This window comes from Anas acuta, chromosome 13 (genome assembly GCF_963932015.1).
Source record: "Anas acuta chromosome 13, bAnaAcu1.1, whole genome shotgun sequence".
In the NCBI taxonomy this organism is placed as follows: domain Eukaryota; kingdom Metazoa; phylum Chordata; class Aves; order Anseriformes; family Anatidae; genus Anas; species Anas acuta.
Window position 1 is genome coordinate 5765965 of NC_088991.1, and position 24908 is coordinate 5790872.

General features: G+C 56.8%; 1 protein-coding gene across 4 annotated transcripts; it reads left to right on the plus strand.

Annotated features, from left to right (window-relative positions):
• The first annotated feature begins 1501 nt into the window (after positions 1-1501).
• On the plus strand, positions 1502-21594 carry LOC137863607 (Krueppel-like factor 5). Of its 4 annotated transcripts, none has more exons than XM_068696894.1 (5): positions 1504-2475; positions 10681-10725; positions 13348-14242; positions 15812-15871; positions 18547-21594. In XM_068696894.1, the coding sequence occupies exons 1-5, from the start codon at positions 2311-2313 to the stop codon at positions 18723-18725; spliced, it is 1344 nt and encodes a 447-aa protein (XP_068552995.1). In that variant the 5' UTR covers positions 1504-2310; the 3' UTR covers positions 18726-21594. The 4 variants fall into 4 exon arrangements, with proteins under 4 accessions (XP_068552996.1, XP_068552995.1, XP_068552998.1 ...); XM_068696897.1 differs by lacking the exon at positions 1504-2475 and adding an exon at positions 10260-10345; XM_068696895.1 differs by lacking the exon at positions 10681-10725 and having other exon boundaries at positions 1502-2475.
• The last annotated feature ends 3314 nt before the right edge of the window (positions 21595-24908 follow it).

A 24908-nucleotide genomic window follows, 5' to 3' on the forward strand; every position in this document is an offset into this window, starting at 1 on the left:
CCCCAGCGAGGCTCCGGGTGGCGCTCACCCAAGCTTATTGACCCCAAAGGCCTCCACGAGGTGTTCTGGAGACCGCAGAGCTGCATCTCGGCCCCATGGCACCCACAAGTGACTTCCCCGTGTGCCTGGGAGCCCCCCGATATCTCCTTGAAGCCCAGCCGGCTCCCACCAGAAGCCCCTTTGCACAGTGTGCTCAGGCCGGGAGTGAGGTGAACCCCAAAGAGCTCCTTTGGGGCGAGCAGGGTTCAATCCTCCCTGCTTTGGGGTTCGCCCTGGTTCCTGGGTTCCCGGGGGGGCCTCTCCGGCCCCGTGCTCACCAGACTGGTTCAGCAGGGGCTGGGCGATTTGGGGCGGCCGCCGCGCTTTGAAGGGCTCCAAAAAAGGGTCTGATGGCCGCCAGCCTCCTGGCGGAGAAAAAAAGGCAGAAAAGGTGGTTTTGGGTTTCGGCGGGGGATTGGGCCGCCCCGGCAGCCCTGTGGGGCTTTGTCTGCTGGTGGCGGTGAAAGGGATCCCCGAGGGCCGTGTCCCCGCTGCTGCATCCCAGGGGAGGCGAATTTGGGGCCGTGCAGTGAGGGGTGGGTGCACCCAGGACGGGGCAGAGCCCTGCGGGGATCCCCAGCACTGAGGGGGGGACCCCAGATTTGGTTCTCGACCTGGGCCGTGGTCGGAGCTTTTCCTGCTCCTCGTTCTGGTCTGACCCAAGGGTGCTCAGCACGGGTTTGGGTACAGCAGGTGCCCGGTTTCAGGCACCTGGGGGTGCACCCAGAAGCTTTTTGGCTTTTTGGTTTCAGGTCAGGAAAAAAAGACAATTTTTATTCCCACGTTGCTCCGGCTTTCCATACTCCTCTTTTATTTTATTTTTTTTTGCCCCTCTTCAAAAAAAAAAAAAAAAAAATCCAAGACCACAAAACACCAGGCTTAATAAAAAAAAAAAAAAAAGAAAAAAAGTGTAATTTTAAAAAAGCCAGGCATGCATATTTGCAAAAAAAAATAAAAATAATAAAATAAAAACAACAACAAAAAAACAAGAAAAAAGAAAACGAAAAAAAAATAAAACAAGCAAAAACCACCAGACATAATAGCAAAAGAAAAAAAAAAAACAACCAACAACCCAAACCTCAGGCATAATTGCAAAAAAAAAAAAAAAAAAGCAAAAACACAGGCAGAATTGTAAAAGGAAAAAAAAAAAAAAAAGCATAATTGCACAAAACCCCGGCCATAATTGCCTCGCGTGTCCATCAGAGCCGAGCAGGAAAGCCCGGCGCCCTCACACCTGCCCTTCCAAACTTTTTTTCCCCTACTTTTCCCCTAATTTTCCCCAAACCCCAGCCTCCCCCCATCTCTTCGGGGCGGCCCCGGCCCCTCGCTGCCCCCAGCCCCGGGGCTCCCCGCTCCGTGCCGGGGCCGCTTTTATCCTCCCGTGTCCCGGCGGGGCCGGCGGTCCCGGTCCTCCTCCTCCTTCTTCTCCTCCTCCTCCTCCTCCTCTTCCTCCTCCTCCTCCTCCTCCACCGCCCAGGTAAAGCCGTCCCCGGCCGGCACCTGGCTCCGCAGCCGCCGCGGGGCCGCGCCGCGTCCTCCTCCTCCTTCCCCTCCCCTTCCTTCTCCCAACTTTTACCCCCCCCTCGTTTTTTTTTTTTTTTCCTTTGGCATTATTTCCCCCTTTTCACAAAAACTTTTATACATTTCCCTTTTGTATTTTTATTGTTTTCCCTTTTATTTTTATTGTTTCCCCTTTTTACACTGTTTTTCCTTTCGTTTCCCCCCTTTATATATTTTTCCTTCAATTTCCCCCTTTTTACAGATTCTCCCTTCAAATTTTATCCCCTTTTACATATTTCCCCTTCGACTTTCCCCCCATTTTAGAGGTTTTACCTCCAATTTCCCCCACCTTTTTGTAGATTTTACTTTCAGATGTTCCCCCTTTTATAGATTTCCCCTTCAAATTTTCTCCCTTTTGTAGATTTCCCCTTCAATTCTTCCCCCCTTTTATAGATTTCCCCTTTGTTTTTTCTCCCATTTCATAGATAACCCCTTCAAAACCCTCCTCTTTTATACATTTCCCTTCCAACTTTTCCCCCTTTCATATCCTTCCCCTTCCTATTCCCCCCTTTCCCCCATTTCCCCTTCAAATCCCCCCCTCGTATAGACTCCCCTTCAAATTTCCCCCCTTATCCATACCTCCCCTTCACATTTCCCCCTTCTATCAATTTCCCCTTGGCTTTTTCTCCCCGTTTACGTATCCCCCCCGCCCTCCCCGTCCCACCTTTCCCCTCCTCTCCCCCCCAGCCCCGTGGCCCCGCAGCGGGTGCGATGAGCAGCGGGCTGGTGCTGCGCGCCCCGCTCCCCGAGGACGCCTCGGCGTTCACCCCGCTCAAACCCGTCACCATGTCGGGGGAGCCCGGCGAGGACGCCTCCGTCTTCGAGGACATCAAGCCGCCCGCCCGGGCCCTGGACAACCCTCCCGACCTGGCGCAGGTAAGGCGGAGGCCGGCGGAGCTTGCACCCGCTCAGGTGCTGCTGGAGCCTCCAGCCCAAGGCCGATCGCTGCGTGCCTTTGGGTTGAATTCCCCTTCGTTATTTGATTACTATTATTATTTTTTTCACGATGATAGTTGCGTGTCTTCGGTTGAATTCTTTTTTCACCCACTTTTCGGCACTCTGTCCGCTCGTCCTTTCCCCTCCGCAGCTCTTGCTCCAGGGCGCGCTCGGTTTCGTATTTTTCTCCTTCCCTTCCCTGCGCCGCCGTTTTGGAGCTTCGGAGCAGGGGGAGAAGCCGGGGAGGGGGCACCAGGGTCCCCATGCCACCCACTGGGGACCCTGCGGGCACTGGGATCGCTCCCATGCATGGCAGAAAAGGGGGGACATTTTTTGATGATTATTTATATTTCCACCGCACCAGATTTCCGCTTCGAGATTCCCCAGCCCGTGGCCTCCTCCTGCCCCGGCTGGGGATAACACCCCAGATTTTGGGTGCCCACCATGAGGCCGCTCTTCTTGGTGGCCATCAGCTGGGACATTGGGACATTTTCTCCCCAGGAGAAACGGGGAGAGCGGGGCCATGGCTGGTGCTCAGCCCCACGTCCCCAGCACCGCTGGGACCGGGGCCCCGCGAGGTGGCAGGAGGGCGGCTCCTGGCCCCGTGGCCACCCCATGGGGACACCTCAGGGCCCCCCCTGCCCTCCACCTGTGGCTGGCTGGGTTGGGGGGATCATTGTGTCCCTTGGAGGGGAGACCCCCGAGGTGGGGTGGAGGTGCCCAGTGCCCCCTCGAGCCCACCTGGCTGTGGTCCCAGTGGTCTCCAGTGCCGGCTCGCCTCCTTATCTCACTCCTCGGAGCTGCACAAATCGCTGCTCGATCAGGGCTGTGAGGGTTTGATGGCTATGTGCTGCTGAAAATTTTATTAATTTGGGTGGATGTCGGGCCTTCGTGGGGTTTGCGCCTGTTTTTTTTTTTTTTTTTCCCCTTTCTCTGCCTCTCCAGTGGCTCTGCCCCAAATTTACAAAAAAAAAACCAACAAAAACAAAACAAAACAAAATAAAACAAGGAGAGGAAAGAGTTTGGTAGAAAAAAAAAGAGTTTTTTCCTTTCCGATTTGAGCCAGATTGACCAAAAGTAGCATTTTCCCCTTTAAATCCCGAGAGGCCGATGCCAGAAGGAAGATGGAGAAGGAAATTAAACGAAACCGAACCCAAGGCGCGTCCAGGGAGGCTCTGCAGGGGAGAAAGAGATGTTCCCCCTGCAGCACCCCCGGGGGCCCGGGAGCTGTCAGGGGGGTGATGGTGTCCCCCGAGCTGTCCCGCTGCCTTGTCCCCACGGCCACTCTGTTGTCACCCATGCTCGGTGGAGCTGGGGAGTGCTGTGGGCCCAGAGGGGTCCCGGTGGGGACAGTCACGCGTGCCTTTGGGTAAAATCCCCTTTCCAAGGGTGCTGGCAGCAAGAGAATGGGCAGTAGAGGGATGTTGAGGCTGGGCAAGCAGGGCTATGGGATCACTTGATCCCTCCCAGCGTGAGCGGAGAGCCTGGGAGCTGAGCCCTGGGTCTCTGCTTGGGGGCTGGATCCCACCAGGGCTGGATCCCTTGTTTTGGGGTCAGCTGGAGGCTGGTGCTGCCAGGACCAGCCTGCAGATTTGCAATCCGATGGGCTCGCTGTCGGGCAGGTGCCTGTGGGGCTGCAGGGAACCCAGATGGAGTCCCCGGGCCTGTGGGGGCGATGGGCTTGGACCAGGCCAGACCCCATTGAGGAAGCAGGCCCAAAAACAGCGAGCCAAAGATGGGGAAATTCGTGTGGGGTCTGATCCGGCGGTTTTTATTTTTGCCTAATCCCCCAACCCCACAGATGTCCTGGGCAGGCGAGGTGCGGGACGAGGTGTCTGGGCCCAACGCTGGGCTCACGGGAGCACCGTGGCTTTGTCCCACAAAGGGCGGCACAAAGGGCGATTGTTCTGCGGGACGGCCCCAGGAGGGGAGGCGGCGAGTGGGGGGGACCGCAGGTGGGCTGCCCCCTTCCCTGCTCGTCCCCCGTTGCCCCACACGGGCAGGTATGCGAGGGAGGAAGCGAGCGGGGGCCGCCGGCTCCGCAATAAACGCAACGGATTTCCCTTTATCGCTCTTCCTGAACGGGTTGTGGGAAGCACACGTCGGCTGGGATTACTCACGAAGGTCTAGGGCAGTTCATTTTTGGCCGGTGCATCATCCACCGTGAAGTTTTCCCCCTCCAACCTGTTTGGTCAGCTACCTACGCTGCTTTGTTCCCGTTCCCTGGTCCACTGAGCTCCTTTATCTAACCCATCCACTGCAAATAATCGCGCTTACCACCGTCTTGTTAGCTGAGCCCCTTGATTAGAATATTTGCTTTCCGTGGGCTCCATTGGTGAATTACATGAGTCACAGGGTACCGCTGGTGTTTGGGGATTGGATAACCGCTGTTTACAATTCAGATGTTCTCAGAACTTGAGCTAGCATGAAAACTCTCTCTCTCTCTCAAAAAAAAAAAAAACAAAAAAAAAACCATGGGCTGTTTCCCACATCAAAGAGGTTCAGCCCCTTCCAGGCTCAGATTGAAACTCAAACAAAGAATCTTTCATTGTGCTCAGAAATGCTTGGAGAATTCTTTGAAAATTATTTTTTATTTATTTATTTTTTAAACGTGATGGGGAACCTTCAAGTTCCCACCAAGGACAGGATTTGCCAGAGTGAAAGCGTATTTCATGACCTTGCTCCTTGTGGCATTTCCAATACAAGGAGGGGAACAAAAAAGGTGAGAAATCAGTCCTGGTGCAGTCAGGTCAGATCCTTCAGCTTCCAGAAACGCAGGAAGGAAGAGTGTTATCCATCTGTTACCACCTCTGCCACATCCAAGGCTGCTGTTCCACACGTGTGAGCCATCCCGCAGCGGGCAGGGAGATGTGGATACCTGCTCACCTGCCAGCCCAGCCCATCGCATCAACCTTACCCCTACAACATCATCCTTTTCCACTTGGCTAGCCTAGAGAGCTGCAGCCAGCAGTGGCTGAATGTTTTCTGCTGGAAACCCTTGCAAGGGATGCGAGGTTTGGTGGCATTCTCTGACAGGTGGGAATGACCCAGGTTTGTTGATCCGAAAGGAAAACTTTGGGCATTGCTCCGAAGCGGTTGAGACTGCAGAACAGAGAGCTTTGTTGGGAGCAGCTTCCAGTGTTTGGTGTTTTGGAGGTTCTGTGTTGTCCTTTTGGGCCTCTCCCTAATCAGCGTCCCTTAGTTAGAGCAACTGGCTATTCATTCCTTTACAGAGGAGATGTGGAAAGAGAGGTTTTGTCCAAGGAAAGGGGTCTGGAGGACAATCTTTGAGGCTTGCTTCTCGTGGGGTAGAGGAAGGACCCTCCTGGAAGCACAGATGCTAGGAAATCTATAGGGCAGGGTACACGCTGGAAGGGGCAGGAGTCCTCTGAGTCCACGGAGTGAGTCTGGCAGTATTTACTTGGCCCTGTACCATGCCGGGTGCCGTGCGAGCCCAGAAGAAAGAAGTTGGCCCAAAGACCTACTCACTCGAACGCAATGTTTTCACACGCCTTAGGCTTTGTTTTGTTTTGTTTCGCTAACTGGTTTGGCGAGGAAGTTGAGGGCTGCCGGGACGGTGGGATTTTTGTCCGTGCATGAAACCTGACCTTGCTTCTCCCAGACGTGCATGGGGTATTGGGTCTGCCTTGCTCATTGTACTGGGAAAAAACAGGCTTTTTTTGGCCCGTCTTATCGCGTACCGACTGCCAGGAGGACTTCACAAGTCCCAGCAAGCAGCAGATGACTCACTCTGCCTTTGTCAGACCCTGCCTGGGAATGTGCACCTTTTTCGTCTGATTGGAAGAGGCTGGGCGATGAGTGTGAGCTTTTGGATGGTTTGAGTGAGGTGGAATGAATCCCACCCGGAGCCCAGCCGGGGGAAGCTCCCTGCGAGCTCCAACAGCCTCTTCCATGTCACGCTTGGTTTGGGAACCATGGGAGAGCTCAAGGAGAAGCCCAGTGCCCTGTGGCTGTGCAATTGCTAGAAAAGAGTGGATAAATTTGTCTGGGTCATCCTGGGGAGCGGTGACATCTGAGAGCCTCCATCTTGTCAGATTCAGAGGGGAGGGAGTGCTGGCGCAGAGGCTGCAACAGGGGACGGCTGCTGGAAAGCACGGCTCCCAAATTCAGCTTTGGGTAATGTGCATAAGGAAACCTGGGGAGCATTTGAGCTCCTGCAGATTTTAGCTGAGACTGAAATAGCTCCAAGGCTTCTGATCTTCCAGGAGTTGAAGTGGCACTGGATCGTTTAATCTGTCCAGAAAAAGCATCCATACCACAACCCGCCCAGCGCAGCCTCCTGCCTCCAGCTGTGGGTGCCCACCTCGGTTGATGGAGAACCTCCTCTTGGCTTCGACGGGCTTGGCCCCAGCCTCTACTGAGCAACAGGATTTTGGGAATAGAAAGCTGTGTACAAAGACAACGACTGCCTTATGGGGTGTCCTCCCCTCCCATGCAGGCACACTTCCAGAGAGCTGTCCTCCTGCCAGGGCAGAACAGGGACGAGGAGAGGGCTGTCCCCCTTTCCCACCCGTGGTCTTTGGGCTCTGTTCAGGCATTCATTCTGTGCTGAGGTTGTCTGGGAAAGGAGAAACCAGCATGGAGATACTCTAATATTGACATGGGACCTCCCAGGGCAGGTGGGCCGGGTGCTCGTGGTGTTCAGCAGGGCCTGGAGATGGTGCAGCCGGGCCCGAGCTTCCTCCAAGCTCCGTGCCTCCAAGGTCTGTCCCAGTTATTTTTCAGTCCATTATTTCTGCTCGCTCTCTTAAAGCCCCACTGGAGCCTGGTTGCTCCTCTTCTGGGCACTTGACCTTGTAGATGGATGGGGTGCTTGTCCTGCTGTCTCTGGCCTGTGGGATTGCTGGTCGTAGTGGCCTGGCTTCTGTGCCAGACAGCCGAGGTAGATGGCCTTTCAGTGGGTTGTTATCAGCTGTCGGAGGAAAGGAATAGCAAACAGAGCCGGCAAGCCTGTGGAAGCATTGCTGCCTACTGGCTCAGCCGGAGGCCAGCTGCCCAAATCTGTCTCAGTGGTGACTCTTGGGCTCAAGGAAATCCCTTGATTAGAAGAAGTGATAATTAACTCGAGTAGTTCCACCGCAGCAGCGGAAAAGAGCTTGGGAATAACCCTCTGGAGTGGTGTGGCTCAGCTCCTGCACCATCCATGAGCTCCTGGAGGGAACCTGGAGAAAGGGTGGATCTCTGTGACTCGTCCTGCTCCAGGAGGCGCTCCTGCAAGTGGGAAGATGTGAACACCTCGAGATGGGAAGCTGCTAGGGTAGGGCACCTCTGGCAGCCTTCTCCATGGGCTCCAGAGAGAGCTTGCACGGAGACTTCAGCTTAGATGTTTGCTTTCCAGGTGGCCCAAGCTAGTGAAGATGACTCTTGCCCCATTGCACCTAATGTGTCAGGAGCAGCAGTAACTTCTCAGAGTTGCTCCTCACCTCTTTGAGATGGAGCAAGCAGAGGAGCCCGCCCGTGGCACCCACCTGCCTAAGCCCAGGGCTCACCGTGCTGCCTGCAGTCATGCTGGGCTGTTCACAGCAGCCAGACATTTTGGCCCCGTGTGCTTGAAAGGAAGAGTCCCGGGGCTTTCTTTGCTAATCCCGTTTTGCAGAGAGTTCCAGAAGACTTGAGGAACAAACAGAAAATAACGTCGATCGAGGTCAATATCAAAACCAAATGATCAGAGAAACAAATATTTACTCAGGTCAATATTTAACTAGGGAGACAATAAATGCTGATATTGAACCAAATCTGTATATAAATACAGTCTATTTATAACGTGTCCCTTTAAAGGGGTACTGCCAGGTACTTGCCGTGGCTTTTGATTGATGATTATCCTCCCCATTGTTTGCTGATTCCCTTGGAGGCTGGAGTTTCATGCAGGTGCAGGCAGGAGAAAGAGCCTGCGCTGCGTAATCCCACGGCCCGGACACCGCAGCCCTTGGCCCACGCGTGCCAGTGCTCCGGGAGGTCCCCCCCGAGCTGGGGAGGGGGTTTGGGGCTCGGTGCCCCCGCTTGGCAGAGCAACGAGGGGCTGGGGCCAGGAGGGCAGGAGGCTGCCAAGAAATGAAGAAAGTCCTTCCTTCTCTCCCCTTCCCCCCCCCTCACTGCTTCCTCTGCCAACTTCACGAGCTCGTCGCCTGTTTAGCAAACATTGATCTCTCTCCCTGTTCCCCCGTGGTGACAACATTTGATGTTTCTATGGCGGTTTGTTATTTATCAACTTCAGATTAGAAAGCGTTTAATCATGGGAGTGACACGGCCCGCCTCCTGCCTCGGCAGCGCCTCGTGCTCCTCTAACGCTGCTCGGGGTCAGCCGCTGCCCAAATGGCCCGGCTGGCTCACGCACCCGTTTTTGTGTGTCCTGCAGGAAGATCTGGGACTCGGTGTGTTGATCGATGCCCCGACAGCTCCTCAGCCTTGGTGAGGTCTGGATGAGGGGTGATGAAGGCTCCCAAGGCAGGAGGCTCCTGTGGGGTGTTTGGAAGCTGGAGGCTGGCAGAGCAGGACTCGGGGCAGAGCCTGCTGGCCCCAGGAGCATCTACTCAGGGGAGAAAAAAGCAGTGGAGAATCCTTTCCTTTGCCAGCTTGGATTTTTTTTCCCCCTTTTTCCTCTGGCTGGTTGAGAAGACCCTGCTATGCAGTCAGAAATAGATACGGTGACCTTGAGGGGAAAATACAGGAATTCAGGTCTTTTATTGCACTGTAAGGTATTCTTCTTGGCTTTCCCTTGCTGGTCAAAACAAAAAGCTCAGTTTGGAGGAGATGCCTCTCAAGCACGGAGGTTTTGTTGATGTCTGCTTTGGCTGTGTTTCCCCTTGGCTCACTTTTTGCCCCAGCCGGTGACCCATGACTCCTTTACGGTTCCTGGCACGGCTGTCGATGCAGTTGGTGGAGGCTGGGGCATGCCCGAATCATCCTCGTCTGCAGGGCTTGTGGTGATGGCACTGCTAATTAATGCCTATAGGGGAAGCTGGGCCACTCAACCCACCAGAGAGCTGCTGGTCCTTCAGCTGCGAGGCCTCGGAGTCTTCCTCCATGGATTTGCAGCGGGGGTGGCTCTGGCAGTAATGAGAAGACCTGTGTGCTGATGCTATGTGATTGGTTCAATCCTCCTCAAAAAGGCCAGAAAATGGTTAATTCCCTGCCCGTGCCTGGCAGACGGGGAGGCAGGGACAGGCTGAGCATCCCTGGCTGCTCCTGCCTCATGGGAGCCACCCTAGTGTCCTCAGCTGCCCTCTCACAGGCCGCCCTGGGCAGGGCCACAGCCTGCCACCAGGCCCTGCCCCAGGCTGGCCGAGGAGCTCAGAGGCTCGGCCTCCGCAGGATTTCCTCCTGGCTTGGCCTGCTTTGCCCTCGGATGCTTCCTTTGTGCTTCTGCTGCTGTGTTTCGGCAGGGGGTGTGTTGGTTTCCTGGCCTGGCTGACCCCAAGACCAGGGGTGGCTGCAGCAGTAGGGCAAGCTCAGGCTGTGAGGGAGCCTGGCTGCACCACGCAGGTGTTTCTGAAGCTGTTCCTTGCAGATGATGGGACACAAATCCCTGGAGCCCTTAGAGCTCTGACCCAGACTTCACACCGAAGCATCTCCTCATGCTTCCCCACGGCACGTGGGGCCAGCAGCTCCCGTGCCCTTCGCCCTTTCACCACCTGCCTTCTCAAGGCCACGGTTATCATCTCCCCGCAAGGAACAGCCTCCATTTAGATGCAGATACAAAGGCTCCGTGTCCCTCAGATCATCCTGTCACGGAGCCCGGTGTTCGCCACCCCTTGCAGCCAGGCCGAAAAAAAGCCAAAGAACCATCCCTGTTGGTGAACAGAGGGAGGGTGATGGCATGGCTGTGATCCCACCTCAAAATGGAGGTTCTCCCAGCGCTGGTGGATGGCTCCCCAGCCCTGGCTAAGCTCCGAGGAGAATTGCTGATGAAACCCCAATGGAAATGGGGTGCTGGAGAGGGCAGCTTGGGGCGTGGGTTTCTGCTCAGTCTCCCTGCACAGCTGGCTGTTCCTCCGGCTGTCCCCAAAACCCATGTCCTGGGGGTGCCAGGAGGGGCCGGTGGGGATAGAAGATGCTTGTGGGGTGCGGGAGGTGGCCTGGCTTCGGGGGAACCTTCCCACTAACCCAGCCCTGTCTGTTCCACAGCTGCACCCCATGAGGATGGAACAGCGGATGCCGCTCATTCTCGAGGTGAAGAACTTTTCTCCTTCCTCCCTCCGCTTGTTTCTACCCCTGTTGGTGAGAGGTACCTGTAAGAGACCCCCCCGCACCCTCCATCATCCCATCCCATCCAGCAGCCCCCTCAGGACGTGGTGGTGAGGACGTGGTGGTGAGGACATGGTAGCACCTCCACTCCTTCACCGAGCACCCCCAGAGGCAGGGGTGCGTTCCTCATGCTCATGGTGTCTCTATTTGTGCTAGCCACCTGGGCACCTCCGTGGGTATCTCCCACACGTGTGGGTATCTCCTCCTGCGTTTGGGACGCGTGAGTTGGATCCCACCCAGGCACGCCAGGAAGGCAGCCCAGCACGTAGTCAGCCCAGTTTTTGGGTGAAGCGTTGGGTGGGAGGTGCTTGGGTGAACGACTTGGTGCTGGGGATTTGCTGGGCGCCCAGCAAGCGGGGAACTGCCGATGGGTTGCTGGGTGTTTCTGGGCCACAAACAAACCGAGCGGTGATTCCGAGGGCATCCCAAGGGTGGTGTGGGAGCTGGAGCATCACCAGCACCATAGTGACCGTCTGGATTCCAGCAGGGTGGGGCCTTTGCCTGCAGGGTCCCCGCAGTGGTTCTGCAGCCGAGGGCAGTCCTGGCAGCCTGCTCGGTCCCATCAAAGCCCTTCGCTTTGCTTCCCTGACCAGCTGCCCTTTAGCACCCCCCTTTCCCCGGGACCCCGGGGCTGCTCAGGATCAGAAGTGGATTTCTCAGGCTCCATGGAGTGGCAGGAAGGAGACTTTGATCTGCAGGTAGGGCCGAGGACAGAGAGAGGGCTGGGAGACAGCGGGCAGGGGCAAGCAGTGCAGGAGGTGGACGGATGGACGGGCTCTGGGGCTCTGTGTGCAGGCTGGGATCTAAATTTAGGGCCCTTTTTTCTCCCCTGAATAACCTGCTTGGCCACCCAGCACATAAAGACCCGCTGGAGCGTGTGTGTGTGTGTGTGTGGGGGAGACCTGCCTGGGAACCGAAGGTGAGAAACTCAAATGCCAGAGATAAGGGAAGCTCAGAAATAAAAGGCATCCAGCGCCTTCCCCCCCTGCCCCGCTCCCCCGGCAAGTGGGGCCGTTTCATCGCTCAGGTATGCGCGGCATCCGGAGCCTCCGGTCCCACCCCAGGGGTACGGAGAGGTGCCAGGGTGGGCGCAGGGCTCAGCGCCGCGGCACCCAGCACCCTGCTCCCAGCCTGTGGCCCGGCTCTCCCAGCGGGGAGCAGAGAGGCAGCCGGGGTTTTGGCGGTGAGGAGGGTCCCTGGCTTTCCCCTCCCGCTGCTGCTGAGCCCTCACTGCAGCAGGGGTGGATGCTGCAGGAGGTTTGGGTGTTTCAGGAGACCTGGGCGCTGCTTTTCCACCCGTGAGGATTGGGGAGCACTGGTGGCATGTGCCCGTGTTTGGATGGCGTCTGGCTTACCCGTGCAGTGCCAGTGTGGCTTGCAGAGGTGCAAAGGCTCTTTGAATTCACTGGAAGCACAGGTGATGCATTTCGCTGGAAAGGGCGAGGAGAGTAACTTGGATCCCGTCCAGCTCTGATAAAAGCAATGAACTTGCAGCAGGGATGACTTTGGCCCGGTGGCATAGTTCAGAGCTGCACAGCCCTCGGCTCGAGTGTGCTGGGCGTGGGGTGAAGCAGCCTGCGCTCCCGAAGCACGCTGTAGGCTCTGCCAGGGAAGCCTGGTGGTTTTGCCAGCTCCTCTACATATGAATGAGCCTACGAGAGCTTTGCAATGAGCTCGGCACAGGGGTAACCACATAATTAAAGGCTGTAGCTTTACAGAGGAGCATTAGCGCCGGTGCCTTTAACCACAAAGAGCAGAACTCGAGTCATCAAATGCCAGGGGATGAGTTTCCTAGCGGATTGCTCCATCAGGGTGCTGAATTATCGGGCCTGGATCCAGTCGGGTGCCGCATCAGGCATGAACCCTGACAAGCGGTGGCTGTCTGAGCTGGAGGTCCTGTCAGCCTGGAGAACCAGACCTGCAGAGCTCAGCCAAAGGTTGGGGGAGGGCTGACTCACTTCACCAAGACGAGGCGGTGAGGGCATGCCTGGCCGCTTCAGTTTTAAGCTCACAGTCTGTGGAGCCAGTGCCAGCATCGCTTATGTTTCTAGGGCTGTAGCCTAAATTACTCTCAATTAATTGCCTCAATTAATTTTCTCGGTGTTGTCCATCTCAGTCCTAGAGTAAAATGCAGCACATGCATTAAAGCAGGCCAGAGCCAGCATGTCTAAGGTGGGCTGCTCCCCATGCGTCCAGCTCCTGATTTCATCCCCTGCCCGGGGCTAGCTGCCCTTGTTGGCGTGGCCGAAGCACTGTGCGAAAGCCTGGCTTTTCGTTATCAGGCTGAACTTCTCTCTTAACTGCAGCCTGGCTCGGCCTTTGGTAGCACTGCAGGTAGGTCGGAGGGCGGTGGGACAGAGGACGGGGTGACTCAGCCCGGGCTGAGTCAGGCACCCGAGCCCGATCGTAAATGCCTGACTCACGGGCTGTTCTTGCTTCTCTCCTGGTTCCCCTCTAGCCAAAGCTCCTGTTGAATGTCCAGCTCCCATCACCGCCACGTCAAACTGCCCCTCACAACCTCTCTTCTCTCTGCGTTTCCCTCCGCAGGGACGATCCGAGATGGACAAGTACCTCTCCAGCCAGGTGCCTCCCGTCCCCATGATGCCGGACAAGAAGTACCGCCGGGAGAGCGCCTCGGTGGTGGACGAGTTCTTCTCCTCCGAGAAGCCCAGCTCCACGCCGTACAGCGTGAACATCAACGTCATCCTGCCTGACACCACGCACTTGCGCACGGGACTTTACCGGCCCCCCAAGCCCCTCACCCCCTTCCCGCAGATCAAGACGGAGCCCGGCACCAGCTTCGCCCAGCCCTGCTCCTCCACCGCGGGCTCCACGCAGACCCTGCCCGACTTCACCAGCGTCTTCAGCATGCCCCAGTCCGTGGCCGTCAACAACATCTTCATCAAGCAGGAGATGCCCTCTGAGATGCCGCTGTCCAGCAGCCCGCAGCAAGCCCAGCTTTACCAGCTGCCTCTTGGCAGCGGCACCGCTGACCTGACCCCGCTGACCCCCTCCTCCAACAGCACCACAGCCATCAACAGCCTGAGCGGCGTCACCATGTCCACAGGTAACGCCATGTCCAGTGTGCTCCACAGAGCCGGAGGGCCGGTTAAGCAGTACCCACATGTCTCCCAAGGACAGGGAAACTTCAGCATCTCAGGGCAGTTCTACCCCGTGCCGGGGGTGAACCTGCCCCCTTCGCCCCCCAACTCGCAGCCCGGCAGCCCAGAAAATCAACCAGAGCTCATCAACACCATCTCTCCCCCACCATCCTACGAAGCCACTTTTGGACTGAAGCTGGTCCAGTCATCCCAGGTCCCCCCAGTCCCCAACAGCCTTGGGAGCCTCTCCCAAGGGCACATTGTCATGCAGCCCCCCAAATACAACAGACGCAACAACCCTGAGCTGGAGAAAAGGAGGATCCACCACTGCGATTACCCAGGTATGCTCACAGTGCTGGCTTGGTGTTGGGGTCCCTTCTTGGCTCAGGGAGGCTGCGGATCAGGCACCCCTCTGACTGCGAGGCAGGGCAGCACGGCACTGGGTGGAGAGCCCTGGGGAAACGAGGTCACCCCCACCAAGGGAATAGAAGGGGCTGGCCCTGCCTTTTTGCTACCTCTCCTTTTTCTCTGCCCGCTCTGGCAGTGGCAAGCCTGGCTCTGAGAGGCAGGGAGTGCCAGCAAAACATGGGGATGCTCCCAAAAACCTGCTGCCTCAGTGGGCTGGTGTGCTCAGCCACGTGCTCTCCAGGAGTGAAACCATGCTGCAAGGCTGGCTGTTCTTTCCCAGGAGGGTTGGCAAACCATCTACGGATTTCCATCAGCAGCCTTCTTGGTCTCTCCATGGAGCCCCAGTTCTCTTTTATTTTTATTTTTTATATTTTATTTTTTATGGTTTTGGCCAAAGAGCCTCCAAGCGGTGGCCCCAGCACTCCTCTGCGTGCTCACAGGGAAATGAAACTCAGCCACGCTCTACTCCTGTGTGGAGCTGGGCGTGTTTTAGCCCTGTTTCCATCCAGTCAGGTGGGGTTTCCTCTGCACAGGCCAGCTCCTCTTTGCCCACATCCACCAGTGGGACATAACTCAGCTCCCACCAGGAGCCCCAAAATGGGCACTGCAATGCCACCGAGTCTTCGTGAGCAGCCGTCGCGAGGGATGTAGGCTGCTGAGAGCTCTGCTGGCATCTGGGAGGTTGGACCCAAAGCCGATTAAGCTGGTGGAAGGAGGAATTCAGTGCATGGCTGGGGGCCTTCACTAAAACCCGCTGAGGAACACAGCTTTGTTAAGAGTTCAGCCATTTTCAGGCCTGGGGCCATCTCCCTTGGGACGGGGACTGCTTTTAGTGTCTGCGAAGTCCAGCAGTGAGGGATGCTGCTGCTCTGTCACCTGTGGGCTTGCCCTGGCAAACAGCATCTGCACGCCTGGGGTTGTGCTGGGAAGCAGTGCCAGAGCTGGGAAAATAAACAGTGCTTTGCAAGTGGGTGCGGAGGCAGCAGGAGGCTTCGTTAGACAGTGTGGAAAGAGAAAAAAAATATGGCTGGGTTGCTCACACAGGTCGTAAAAATTCAAATTCGTATTTTAATACACATGTCAAAACCAAATGAAGCAGGGCCATAAAGGCAGCACGAGGAGTTTTTCTAGACCCGAACTGACAGCCATTGGTTTGGCAGGGCCTGTTGTTGAGACGTTTGCTGAAATCACAGTGTTTCTGCTGAGATTGAAATTGTTTCTGATTGAAATTGTTGCTGCTGATCTGAAACACGTCCCACTGGCCGGGGTCCATCTCACCCCTCATCTGTCTTGGAGAATAACATCTGTCTGTCTGTCTTGGAGAACAAACGCTCTTTAGATATTGCTGAAACAGAACGGGGTGGCCGGGCTTATTTGCATCTTATTTACCCAGTGTGCGCTTCAGGCCCGCTCTGTCCCTGACCTCAAACACCCAGGCTGTAGGTTTCTTGCAGCGAGGGCCCCTTTTTCACAGAGAAACCGTGTCTTTGCTGTTTTTGCAGGTTGCACAAAGGTTTATACCAAGAGCTCCCACCTGAAGGCACACCAAAGGACTCACACAGGTAAGAGCACCAAGTCACCAGCAAACCCTGCCGGCCCCACGCTGGGTGGCTCTCAGAGGCTCTCTGTGGTTTCCCTGCCTTCCTGAGGGATGGTCTGGGATTTAGGAAATCCTCAGGGAGCTCTCCCAATGGGCCAAGAGGAGGAGGTGTTCCCAGGCCTGCAGTCTGAAGGATTTTCCTTCCACACCTCCCAAATCCTCCCAGCTCCGATCCCGCCAGAAAAATTGGCACGTGGTGCACATCAACAGCCTCTGAGGAGGTGTCCAGCGTCCCCGTGGCTCCCCAGATAGACTTTTTGGGCTGGTGGTGAGCTCCTCTGTCCTGTGGGCAGCTGCTGAATGCAGGCAGAGGGTGGTTGCAGGGTGAGGGTGCTGTGGGGAGAGGAGGGCTGGTGCCCCAGCACTCCCACCGCAGCCAGCTGGCCCGGAGTAGACCCAGCTCACTTGTGCATTCAAGCACAGGTCTCCTCATTAAGGCATTTATTATATCTGAAACTTTATCAGATCCCCAGGTAGTTCGGGAACCATCAGTGCCCTCATAAATCTCTTTTATAGGAGGGCTGATCTTTACTGAAAGCAATTAAGCTGGCCCAGAGTTCACTTTTCTTTTTTATGAACAACGAACAAAACCCGTCCTGAGGCTGGGAATCGGCTCTCGCGCTTGGCTCCATTCCGTGTCCCCCTTATCAGCCCTTCCAACGAGCCCGCCGGGAGGTTTGCTTTGTGCACGGGGCACAAGATTTCTCCGGGCAGGGAACAGCACCCAAGGGGTGGCAGCGAGGCGCAGGAAGGACGCTGTCCCGGCGCCGAGGGCCGGTGGCGATACGCCTCTGTCACAACGGCCATCGGGGCCGCTAAAATTTCTTATTCCCTTCTGCTGGGAGCACAGCTTGGGGACATGGCCCGTAGGAGACACATGCCGTCCCTGCAAGCCGTGCTGTAAAGCTGTATCCCTGCAAACGTGGGCGCTTTTTGAACCCAATAAAGTGCAGTTGTTTGTCCGCGTTTCCCAGTAACGCGGCTGGAAACCCGAGCATGGTTACCTGCGAGAGGGGGGGGGACCTGAGCAGCCAGGACAGCTGCTGCTGCTGGGGCCAAAAGACGGGAATCCAGAGCTTTGGGTTCTCATCTGTGCAACCCCAGGGGTGGCACTGGTGAGCTTGGAGGGGGCTGTGTTCAGTTTTTGGGGTCTCCTGCTCTGTTTTTGACTGCGGGGCCTCAAACGCAGCTGGCACCCATCCCATCTCGTGCTGCCCACCGGCCGTGAGGGATTCAGGGCACCCATGGGACCCGAGCTCAGCATCGGCCAGGTCTCTGCTTGCGGTTTTGCCCGTTGCTGTGGGCTGGGCTGTATTCATCTCCCGGAGACACCATTCATTTCCTGGGTGCCATTGTGAGATTAAATATATAACCCGGCGGCTCCCCGCCCCCCGGGGCTGGGAATGCCAGCCTGGGCCCTTTGTTTGAGCTTGCCCTGCTGTGCTGTCCTGGGAGATGGAGCCAGCTCGTGGGACAATGGAAAACATTTTCCCTCCATCCTGGAGCTCAACCTGGTATTGTTTGAAGCTAAAGGGCCTTGGTGGGGCTGACCCAGCCGGGTCACCTGCCTGGGACAATGTGGCTGCACAGAGCGAATCCCACCTTCGCCTTAGGGTGCCACCACGACCACCAGCAGCCCCCCAGCCCCCCAGCCTGCCATCAGATACAGCTGCAAGCACTCCATTTACCCCCCCCCCCGACATAAAACCACCGTGCTTTTTGGCACACAGCATTTTGGGGGGAGCAGGATGCGGCCTCGCTGCCCCATCTCCTCCATCTCCGCGGCTGCCCTTCCGACCCTGCAGGATTTCCTCCGCTGCGTGCCGGCTGCCTCTGCTCTTGCCCTGGCCGTGTGTTTTCTGTTTCCTGGCCAAATCCGCAGCCTGTCTGGCAGCGGGGCGGGGGCAGGAACGGCCGCTCAGCAGCCAGCGTGCCGGAGCACCGCGCACATGCCGGTGCATGCATGCTGCGTGCGTACGTGCCTTCATGCCGCGATGGTGCGCTCAGCAATTGGCCGATGAAACGGTAAATATTTGAGGTCGGGAAAGTCAGCACATTCCCTGAACTCTGCCTGCTTGTTCAGGCTGTTAAGAGCGAGGGCTAATATTTGAGAGCACCACGCCCAGGCAGGGAGAGGGCTGCAGCCAGGGTTCAGCGCGGCGGCTGGGAGCTGCAGGCGGGCACGGGCTTCTCCAGCCCGGTTCCCAGCTGGCGGAGGGGTTGCACAATGGCATTGATTTCGGTCGGGGCTGGGGAATAGGTGTGCGGGGAGGAGGCATGACATCAGCCCGCCCGACCGTGGTGATGTGGTGCAAACACAATGTCCTGCCTGCAGCCAGCTGCCGCGCGGCAGGGAGGCGGCTGCGGGGGGGATGCGAGGCTCCGGGGAGCCCCTTCTTCCTCTTGGTGTGCCCTGATCCCGTATCAATGGCAGAAAGAGCCATCTGGGGCTTTTCAGGCTGAAAAAGAGAAGAGCTCTGGGAGATTTCTCTGCCAAAATGCTCTGTTACCCAAGAGGGCCTCCCGTGGCAGTGCCCCTTGGTAGCGCAGAGCAGCAGCACGGGGATGGGCGCAGGGTGGGTGGGTGGCTGCGATGTCCCCCGTGGGCACGTGGTGACCTGTGTCCCCTCCCCGCAGGCGAGAAGCCCTACAAGTGCACCTGGGAAGGCTGCGACTGGCGCTTCGCCCGCTCCGACGAGCTGACCCGGCACTACCGCAAGCACACGGGCGCCAAACCCTTCAAGTGCATGGCCTGCGGCCGCTGCTTCTCCCGCTCCGACCACCTGGCCCTCCACATGAAGCGGCACCAGAACTAGGGGGCCACCGCCACCGCCACGTCTCCGAGAGCAGCTGGGGACTCTTCCCCGAGGGGACCTCTCCTCCGCTTGTACATAGGAACAACCCCACGCCGAGATCAACCGGCAGGGCAGCGGGCGAGCCCCGTCCCCGCTGTTCCTGGTTTTAAAAGAAATCTCATTAAAAAGAAATGATAATTAGACTGATCTTGCGACGAGGCTCCCTGCAGCACTGGGGCGATGGGCCTTGGATGGCAAAGGGCTTTCTTCCAGCAAACCTGCTATTTATTTGTCACTTGGGAGCAGCTGTCCTTCACGTCCTGAGCTCGTGGGGACATTTTGCCCCTCTTGAGTGGTGCCTTTGGGGAGCCCGAGGAGGGCTGGGATGGGCTGGAGGGCCTGGGAGGTGCCACCATCGGTGCCACCCTCTTGGACTGCCCCGTGTCATGGCTGTGGATGGCACTGGTGATGCGCAGGAGCGGGGCTGCTTGGGTTGACAACCCCAGTGTCTCTGGGGGCGTGGAAGAAAGCATGAAGCACTGACCTGACGTGCCTTCAAGCAAGGGACGGCGCAGAAGCGGGTGACAAAAGCTCTGTCCCATCGAGCCCACCCCTGGTTTGCTGGCCACCAGCTGTGAGTGCCAGGTTTCCTGGTTGTGTCCTTAGCATTTCCACTTCCAATACGAAATGTGACTCCGGGGGGCTCTGGGAGGACCAGGGTGGGTCTTGGAGCAGAAGACCCACCCGTAAGCCCTGGCTTCCCAGAACACGCCGTGCCTCTCCTCCAGCGGGCAGCTTCTGCCCCTGCCTTCACCACGCACACGAAGACCCAGTCGTTGCCAATCACTGGTGGTGCGCTGTTGCTGTTTCACCAAGTTCAGACAGAAAGGGAAGAGGAAAAAAAAAAACAAACAGGCGTCTTCGTAACAAATTCCGATAAATCCTGCTGTTCAGACTGTGATCATGTTACCTACCTCACCGGCTCCCTGCCCTGGGCTCTGCAAGGCACTGTCCTCCTCTTCCTTGGGTGCTGTGATGCGTGGGGCACCTCAGCTCCTCTTCAAAGCCTACCAGGGGTGAAGCATGGGCAGAACAAGGACCAGGCCATGCCAGTTTAACCAGCAGCCATGGAGGTAATAAATAAATCAGGAACAAATAAACGGGCCCGGCGTGCTCAACAGAATATTGATTTCCACCCCCACCCCCTCCCAGCTCCCCTTTTGTTCTTCCTTGAACAAATGGAAGGGACGTGCGGGTGGAGGTGTCTCCTTGCCAGGAACCGACCCGCAGCATCTTCAGGCGGTGGAAATGTGAAGGAAGGGCCCCAGCTGCAGGTTAGCCAAAATCCGCGGCCAGGTTCCTGGTGGCTCTTTGCCTTCGATGAGTAAAGCTGGTCCCACCTGCGGCGCACACAGCCCGTCCTGCCGTGCCAGGAGGAAGAGGTTGAAGCTTTTGGGATGATGTGGCATGGCATGAGCCTGGCAGCGGTGAGGTTTTTGTGTGAGCACGGCGTCGTCCTCCTCCTGTCCCGTGGCACCCAGCAGGAAGGGGTGGAGGGGTGAGGTGCACCCCGGCGCACTGAATTGGCGGGTGACTTGCCAGGCTTCCTCGGTGCTGAGGCTGGGAACGGGCTTGTCCCCTCTCCACCTTGTAGGCTGTGGGGTCTCCGCCTGCACTGGGGTCTGGGAGAAGCACTGGTTTCCCCTCTAGCTTCTATTTGGGGACCCGCAGAACAGGGTCAGGGCAGAGGGGGAAGTCCTTGCCTATGGAAACCCCCCTCTGGCACAAACACGGCCGTGTTTCTCCTTTCTTGGGTGGGTTGAGCTCACCCCAAAGGAATCCAGGGTAGTGCAGGAGCTGCTGCCGGTGTCTACAGGCTCGGTGGGGCTGGTGGTCCCAACGTTGCCATGCTGGGACCAGTCCTGTCCTCATCCCCCTGCTGCGTGCTGTGACCGCCAGCCTCCAGGCGAGGCTGAACCTCCCAGCGTCACCTCATGTGCCCTCCCAGAGGGGTTTCATTGCCTCCCCTTTTATTTTGGGGAGACAAACCTCCAGCCACCGCCACTTCCAGCTCTTGGGGTGCAAAACCCGTTTGCTGGCGAAGAGCGAAAGCCAAACCAAGCAACAGGCAGCTTTAAGTCTTTAGGGGAATTTGGAATAATTTTCCCAATGATCCTGTGTTTTTGTTTTTGTTTTTTTTTTTTTTACTACAGAAAAAAATGCACCTGCTCATCCTCACATAGATATATATATATATATTTGTTGTATTTGAGATTATTTTTTGATGAGGGGATGGCAGGGGAAGACGTGTCTTAACGCAAACCCCACCCCTGTGCAGCTCTGCACCTCTGGTCCGTATGCAAAATGCCGCCATGCAAATGTTTTACTAGAGCAAAGGCAACACTCCATAACAAAAGAAAGAGTCCACAGCAACGCCTCGGCTTTTATTCCCCCATTTCTGCCTCCAACCATGCACTCGGTGCTGCCCGTGAGCCCCAGCAGCTGGGGCAGGTGGGAGGGATGCGGAGGGAGGGCACGCAGGTGGCACTGGGGAAGGTTTGTGACCCCGGGGGTCTTCTCCTGTGACATTTCCATGCTTTGTGCAGAACAAACCTGGCTTTCGGCAGCCGGGAGGCGCTTGTATCATAGCAGAAAGAGGCTGTAAATAGGAAAGCACCGCATCGCTTGGCGGGGCTGTGCGGGCTGGACTTGATCGTTCACTGCCCAAGACGAGCACAGCGAGAAAAAATGTTTGGGACCTGGAAAACTTGGGTAGAAGGTTTATTTTTCCAGTGATGCTTTTTGTTTGTTACACAGCCCCCCAACTCCGAAACTCCCTACGACTTTTAATCTATCTAATATTTTGTAATAAAATTTTATCACATGGCGACCTTGTCTCTCTTCTCTCTCCCCTCCCGTTGCAAATGCTCCCATTACCTTTGCCTGCTGCTGCCTGTGCATGCGTGTGTTGATTTTATGGGCTTAATAAAAGGAGAAAAGCTTTTTGTTAGGCTGGGTTAGGCAAGAAGGTACCGGAGCGGGGCAGGATCAGTGCGTGGCGTTAACCCACAGCACCAGGCAACGCAGTGAGTGCCATTACGTGGCTGAGGCTGACACTTTGGAGGAATGCTGAGCGCTTCCTCCAGCCGACATTGTGGTGCTGTGCAGAGAAGGAGGGCAGGGGGCACTTTTTTCTCTCCATGAATGCTTGGCTCGTGGAGGGCATCCCAGCCTGCCCACACCATTTGCCCTGGAAGGGAAGAAGGAGCATCCCTGCACCAAGCAGGAGTGGAGCACAAGCATCCTCCTCCTCCAGAGGAGGGAGACGAGACAAGGAAGGACAGGAGACAGGACAAGGAAGTGCTGAGCTGGGGAGGTAGCAGTCAAAAATCCCCTTCTGTGTCCTTCTGTGTGTGTATATACACAGGTTTATACATATGCAAACAGACAGCTGCGCTTCAGCCGGGGCTGTTGAGCTCACGCCTTGTGCATGCATGCACCTGCACTTACAGAAACGTGCAAATATTAAAAATATGTATTTGTAGGTGCATATGTAGATAGATAATCAGCCTGTGTACATAAATACATATTATATATTATATATATGTATATACACAGGCTGAACTAAGCTGTTCCTGGCTGGACCACATGTGCTTTCTCCAGCACCTTTGTGACCACTTCCCATGGTTGCCTCCCGGCTACTCTTGTGTGGTCATGAGCCTTATTCCACATTAAAAGCAACAATTTCTTATTGCTTGCCATAGGCCTTGCCTTATAGTCATATTTTCTGTGGAAAACCTCCTCTTCCTCCCAGCAGCTAAGTTCCCTCAGCTGGAGGTGTGTTGTGGTGCTGAGGAGCTGTCTGACACCCTTCTCCTATGGCTTTTAGACAACCCCCAGGTGTTGCATTGTGTTTTCTTTCCAAGTTCTCCTCCCTTGGCTGTTTCCAGACTTCGCTATCACCCACAGGATGACCTGATTAAGACAAGGGATGTCCAGCCACACACCTGTGAAGCCATCTCCTGCTCTGCAAGTGTTTGCGGGAACTCCTTTTGATGTATGTTCTCATGCTGGCTGGTATGGACGGAGCCAGGAGGCTGTTCCTCTTTGCTGAAAACCTTCCCAGCTCCCGTGGTGAGAGGCGTCACCTGCCCAAGCACCCCGCACCCATCCAGCTCCTCCTGCCGTGCACTGCAGCTTGCCCTTTGGCACACCGTTGTGCCCCGGACTTTGGCTCTGGCTGAGAAGCCAAGCTGTCCCTGGTGAGATCGAGAAGAAGAGGAAAGATCTGCCATAATGTCATGAAAGTCCAGAGAGTGGCTTTTTTATTGCATGTGAAACCAGCGTGGCTTTCCTCAGCACCACTGCAGTGAGGAACCCACAGAGAGCATCACAGCGTGGATGGGGCCGCGGGGCCCCTTCTCTCCTCATCCATGGTGGTGCCGCTCTGGGATGGGATCTCCCCAGAGCCATGGCCTGCAGCCTCCTGAGCCCACCTGTGGCTGTCTGTCTCTGCTCACCGATCTCTATCCCCCTTTGCCAAGACTGATTTGCTCCATCCCCGGTTTTGAGGGACAGGGCTGGCTGGAGCACGCGGAGGACAGCAGGCAGCCAAGGCCAGCAGGGCTGTCCCCGTTGGAGCACTGAGGAAAGAGGCTGCATGCCCCCGGTTCCCCATCTTTGCCTTTTCCCTCTCCCCAGCTCCAGCTTTCCTAGGGGTGGTGATGCTTTGCTCCTCCCTGCCGCTGCCATGCGAGGGCCAGCCGCTGCCTCAGGGCTGGTGGGGACATCTCGAAGGCGGGCTGGGATGTCCCGAGAGGACACAGCGTGGGGAGTTTTGTGCTGGGTAGCACCAAGGGAGAGCTGCAAGACTCTGCGAAGGGTCCTGGAAACACAGAGGAGAAAGCAGCGATTAAAAAAAAATAAAAATATCCTCTGGTCCACAGCTCAACTCTGGCTCTTCCCAATCAGCCTTCAAGACAGTGCACAAGGGCCTCACCCTGCCAAAAGCCCCTCTCCTGGCCTGCGGACCCCTTTGCCCCCCCATGACTTTCACTGCTGCAGCCTCCCCCCGCCGCCGGTGCCGTCCTGGCCTTGTTTGTGCTCCTGCGATGAAGCAATGGGGCTGTAAAACCCTGCCTGGATCCCGCTGCCTGTCCCAGCGCGGTTATGGGGCTGTAAAGCCGCAGGAATGCCAAGATCGCGGCTGGTCAAGGACAGGGAGGGAAGGAGGAGGCGGGGGGAGACAAAAACCTGAGGAGGGGGCCCAGCTTTGTGTGCTGGGCCACCACACCCTGGGGAGCACCCATGGGTGCCCAGGGTGTCTTGTCCTGGTGTAGGAAGCAATGCTGGGATGTGACAGGGAGGCAATGAGATGGGTGGTGGGGTGGGCTCGGTGGAGATGGGCCAGGTGGCGGGGATCTGGAGAAGATGGAGGCCCACAGAGGTGTCCCAGGCCACAAGGCCGAGCTTCGCCGGTGGCCATGGCAGTGACTTTCAGGGTGGGATTGGTGTTGAACTTTATCGGCGTCCCCCCACCCCCGGTGACTAACGCGGCCCGTCTGCCCTGCCACTGATAGCTGTCTGCCCAAGGTTGTGCTGTTTGATGTTTTCTTCTCCGGGGGCTGTAAAGTTATCCATTGACTCGGGAAAACACAATTCAGGGAGACAGAGCTGCCGGGCGGGTTGGTCAGGTATCTCTGCCGCTCTGCAGAGAAGCGGCTCCCAGTGGGGCATGGAGGGGCCTGCCTGCTCCCTGCCGGGCCCCGGGGCTGGGCTGGTGCTCACACAGCCTGGGGTCAGCCCTGTGGAGGCCTCGGCAGCCTCCCGTCTCCTGTAAAATGCAAGGGCTGGAAGGGGAGCAACCAAGGAGGGCTAAAATTTGGAGCTGGAGGTGGAGAGAGGCCCGTGGCTGCCCCTCCGCCGGTGGGAACGACGCCGTGACAGCAGCCACGAGCGCTTCCCTTCCAGCCTCCCTTATCTCCTCCGTCCCGAGGACTATAAACCCCTCAAGGCTCCCCGTGGTGCCCTATCGTGTAGCCGAAGCCAGGACCGAGCCATTAAAGTTAACTATTACCCAAAGTGAGTGTTTATTTGGGGTAATAGAGGCCCTGGGGAAAGTGAGGGAGGGGAGGAGGAAGGCTCTTGTTGCTTTTTGGCAAGATACGGCCAGCCCTGCAGCGCTGGGGCAGCCGGCAGCCTGCC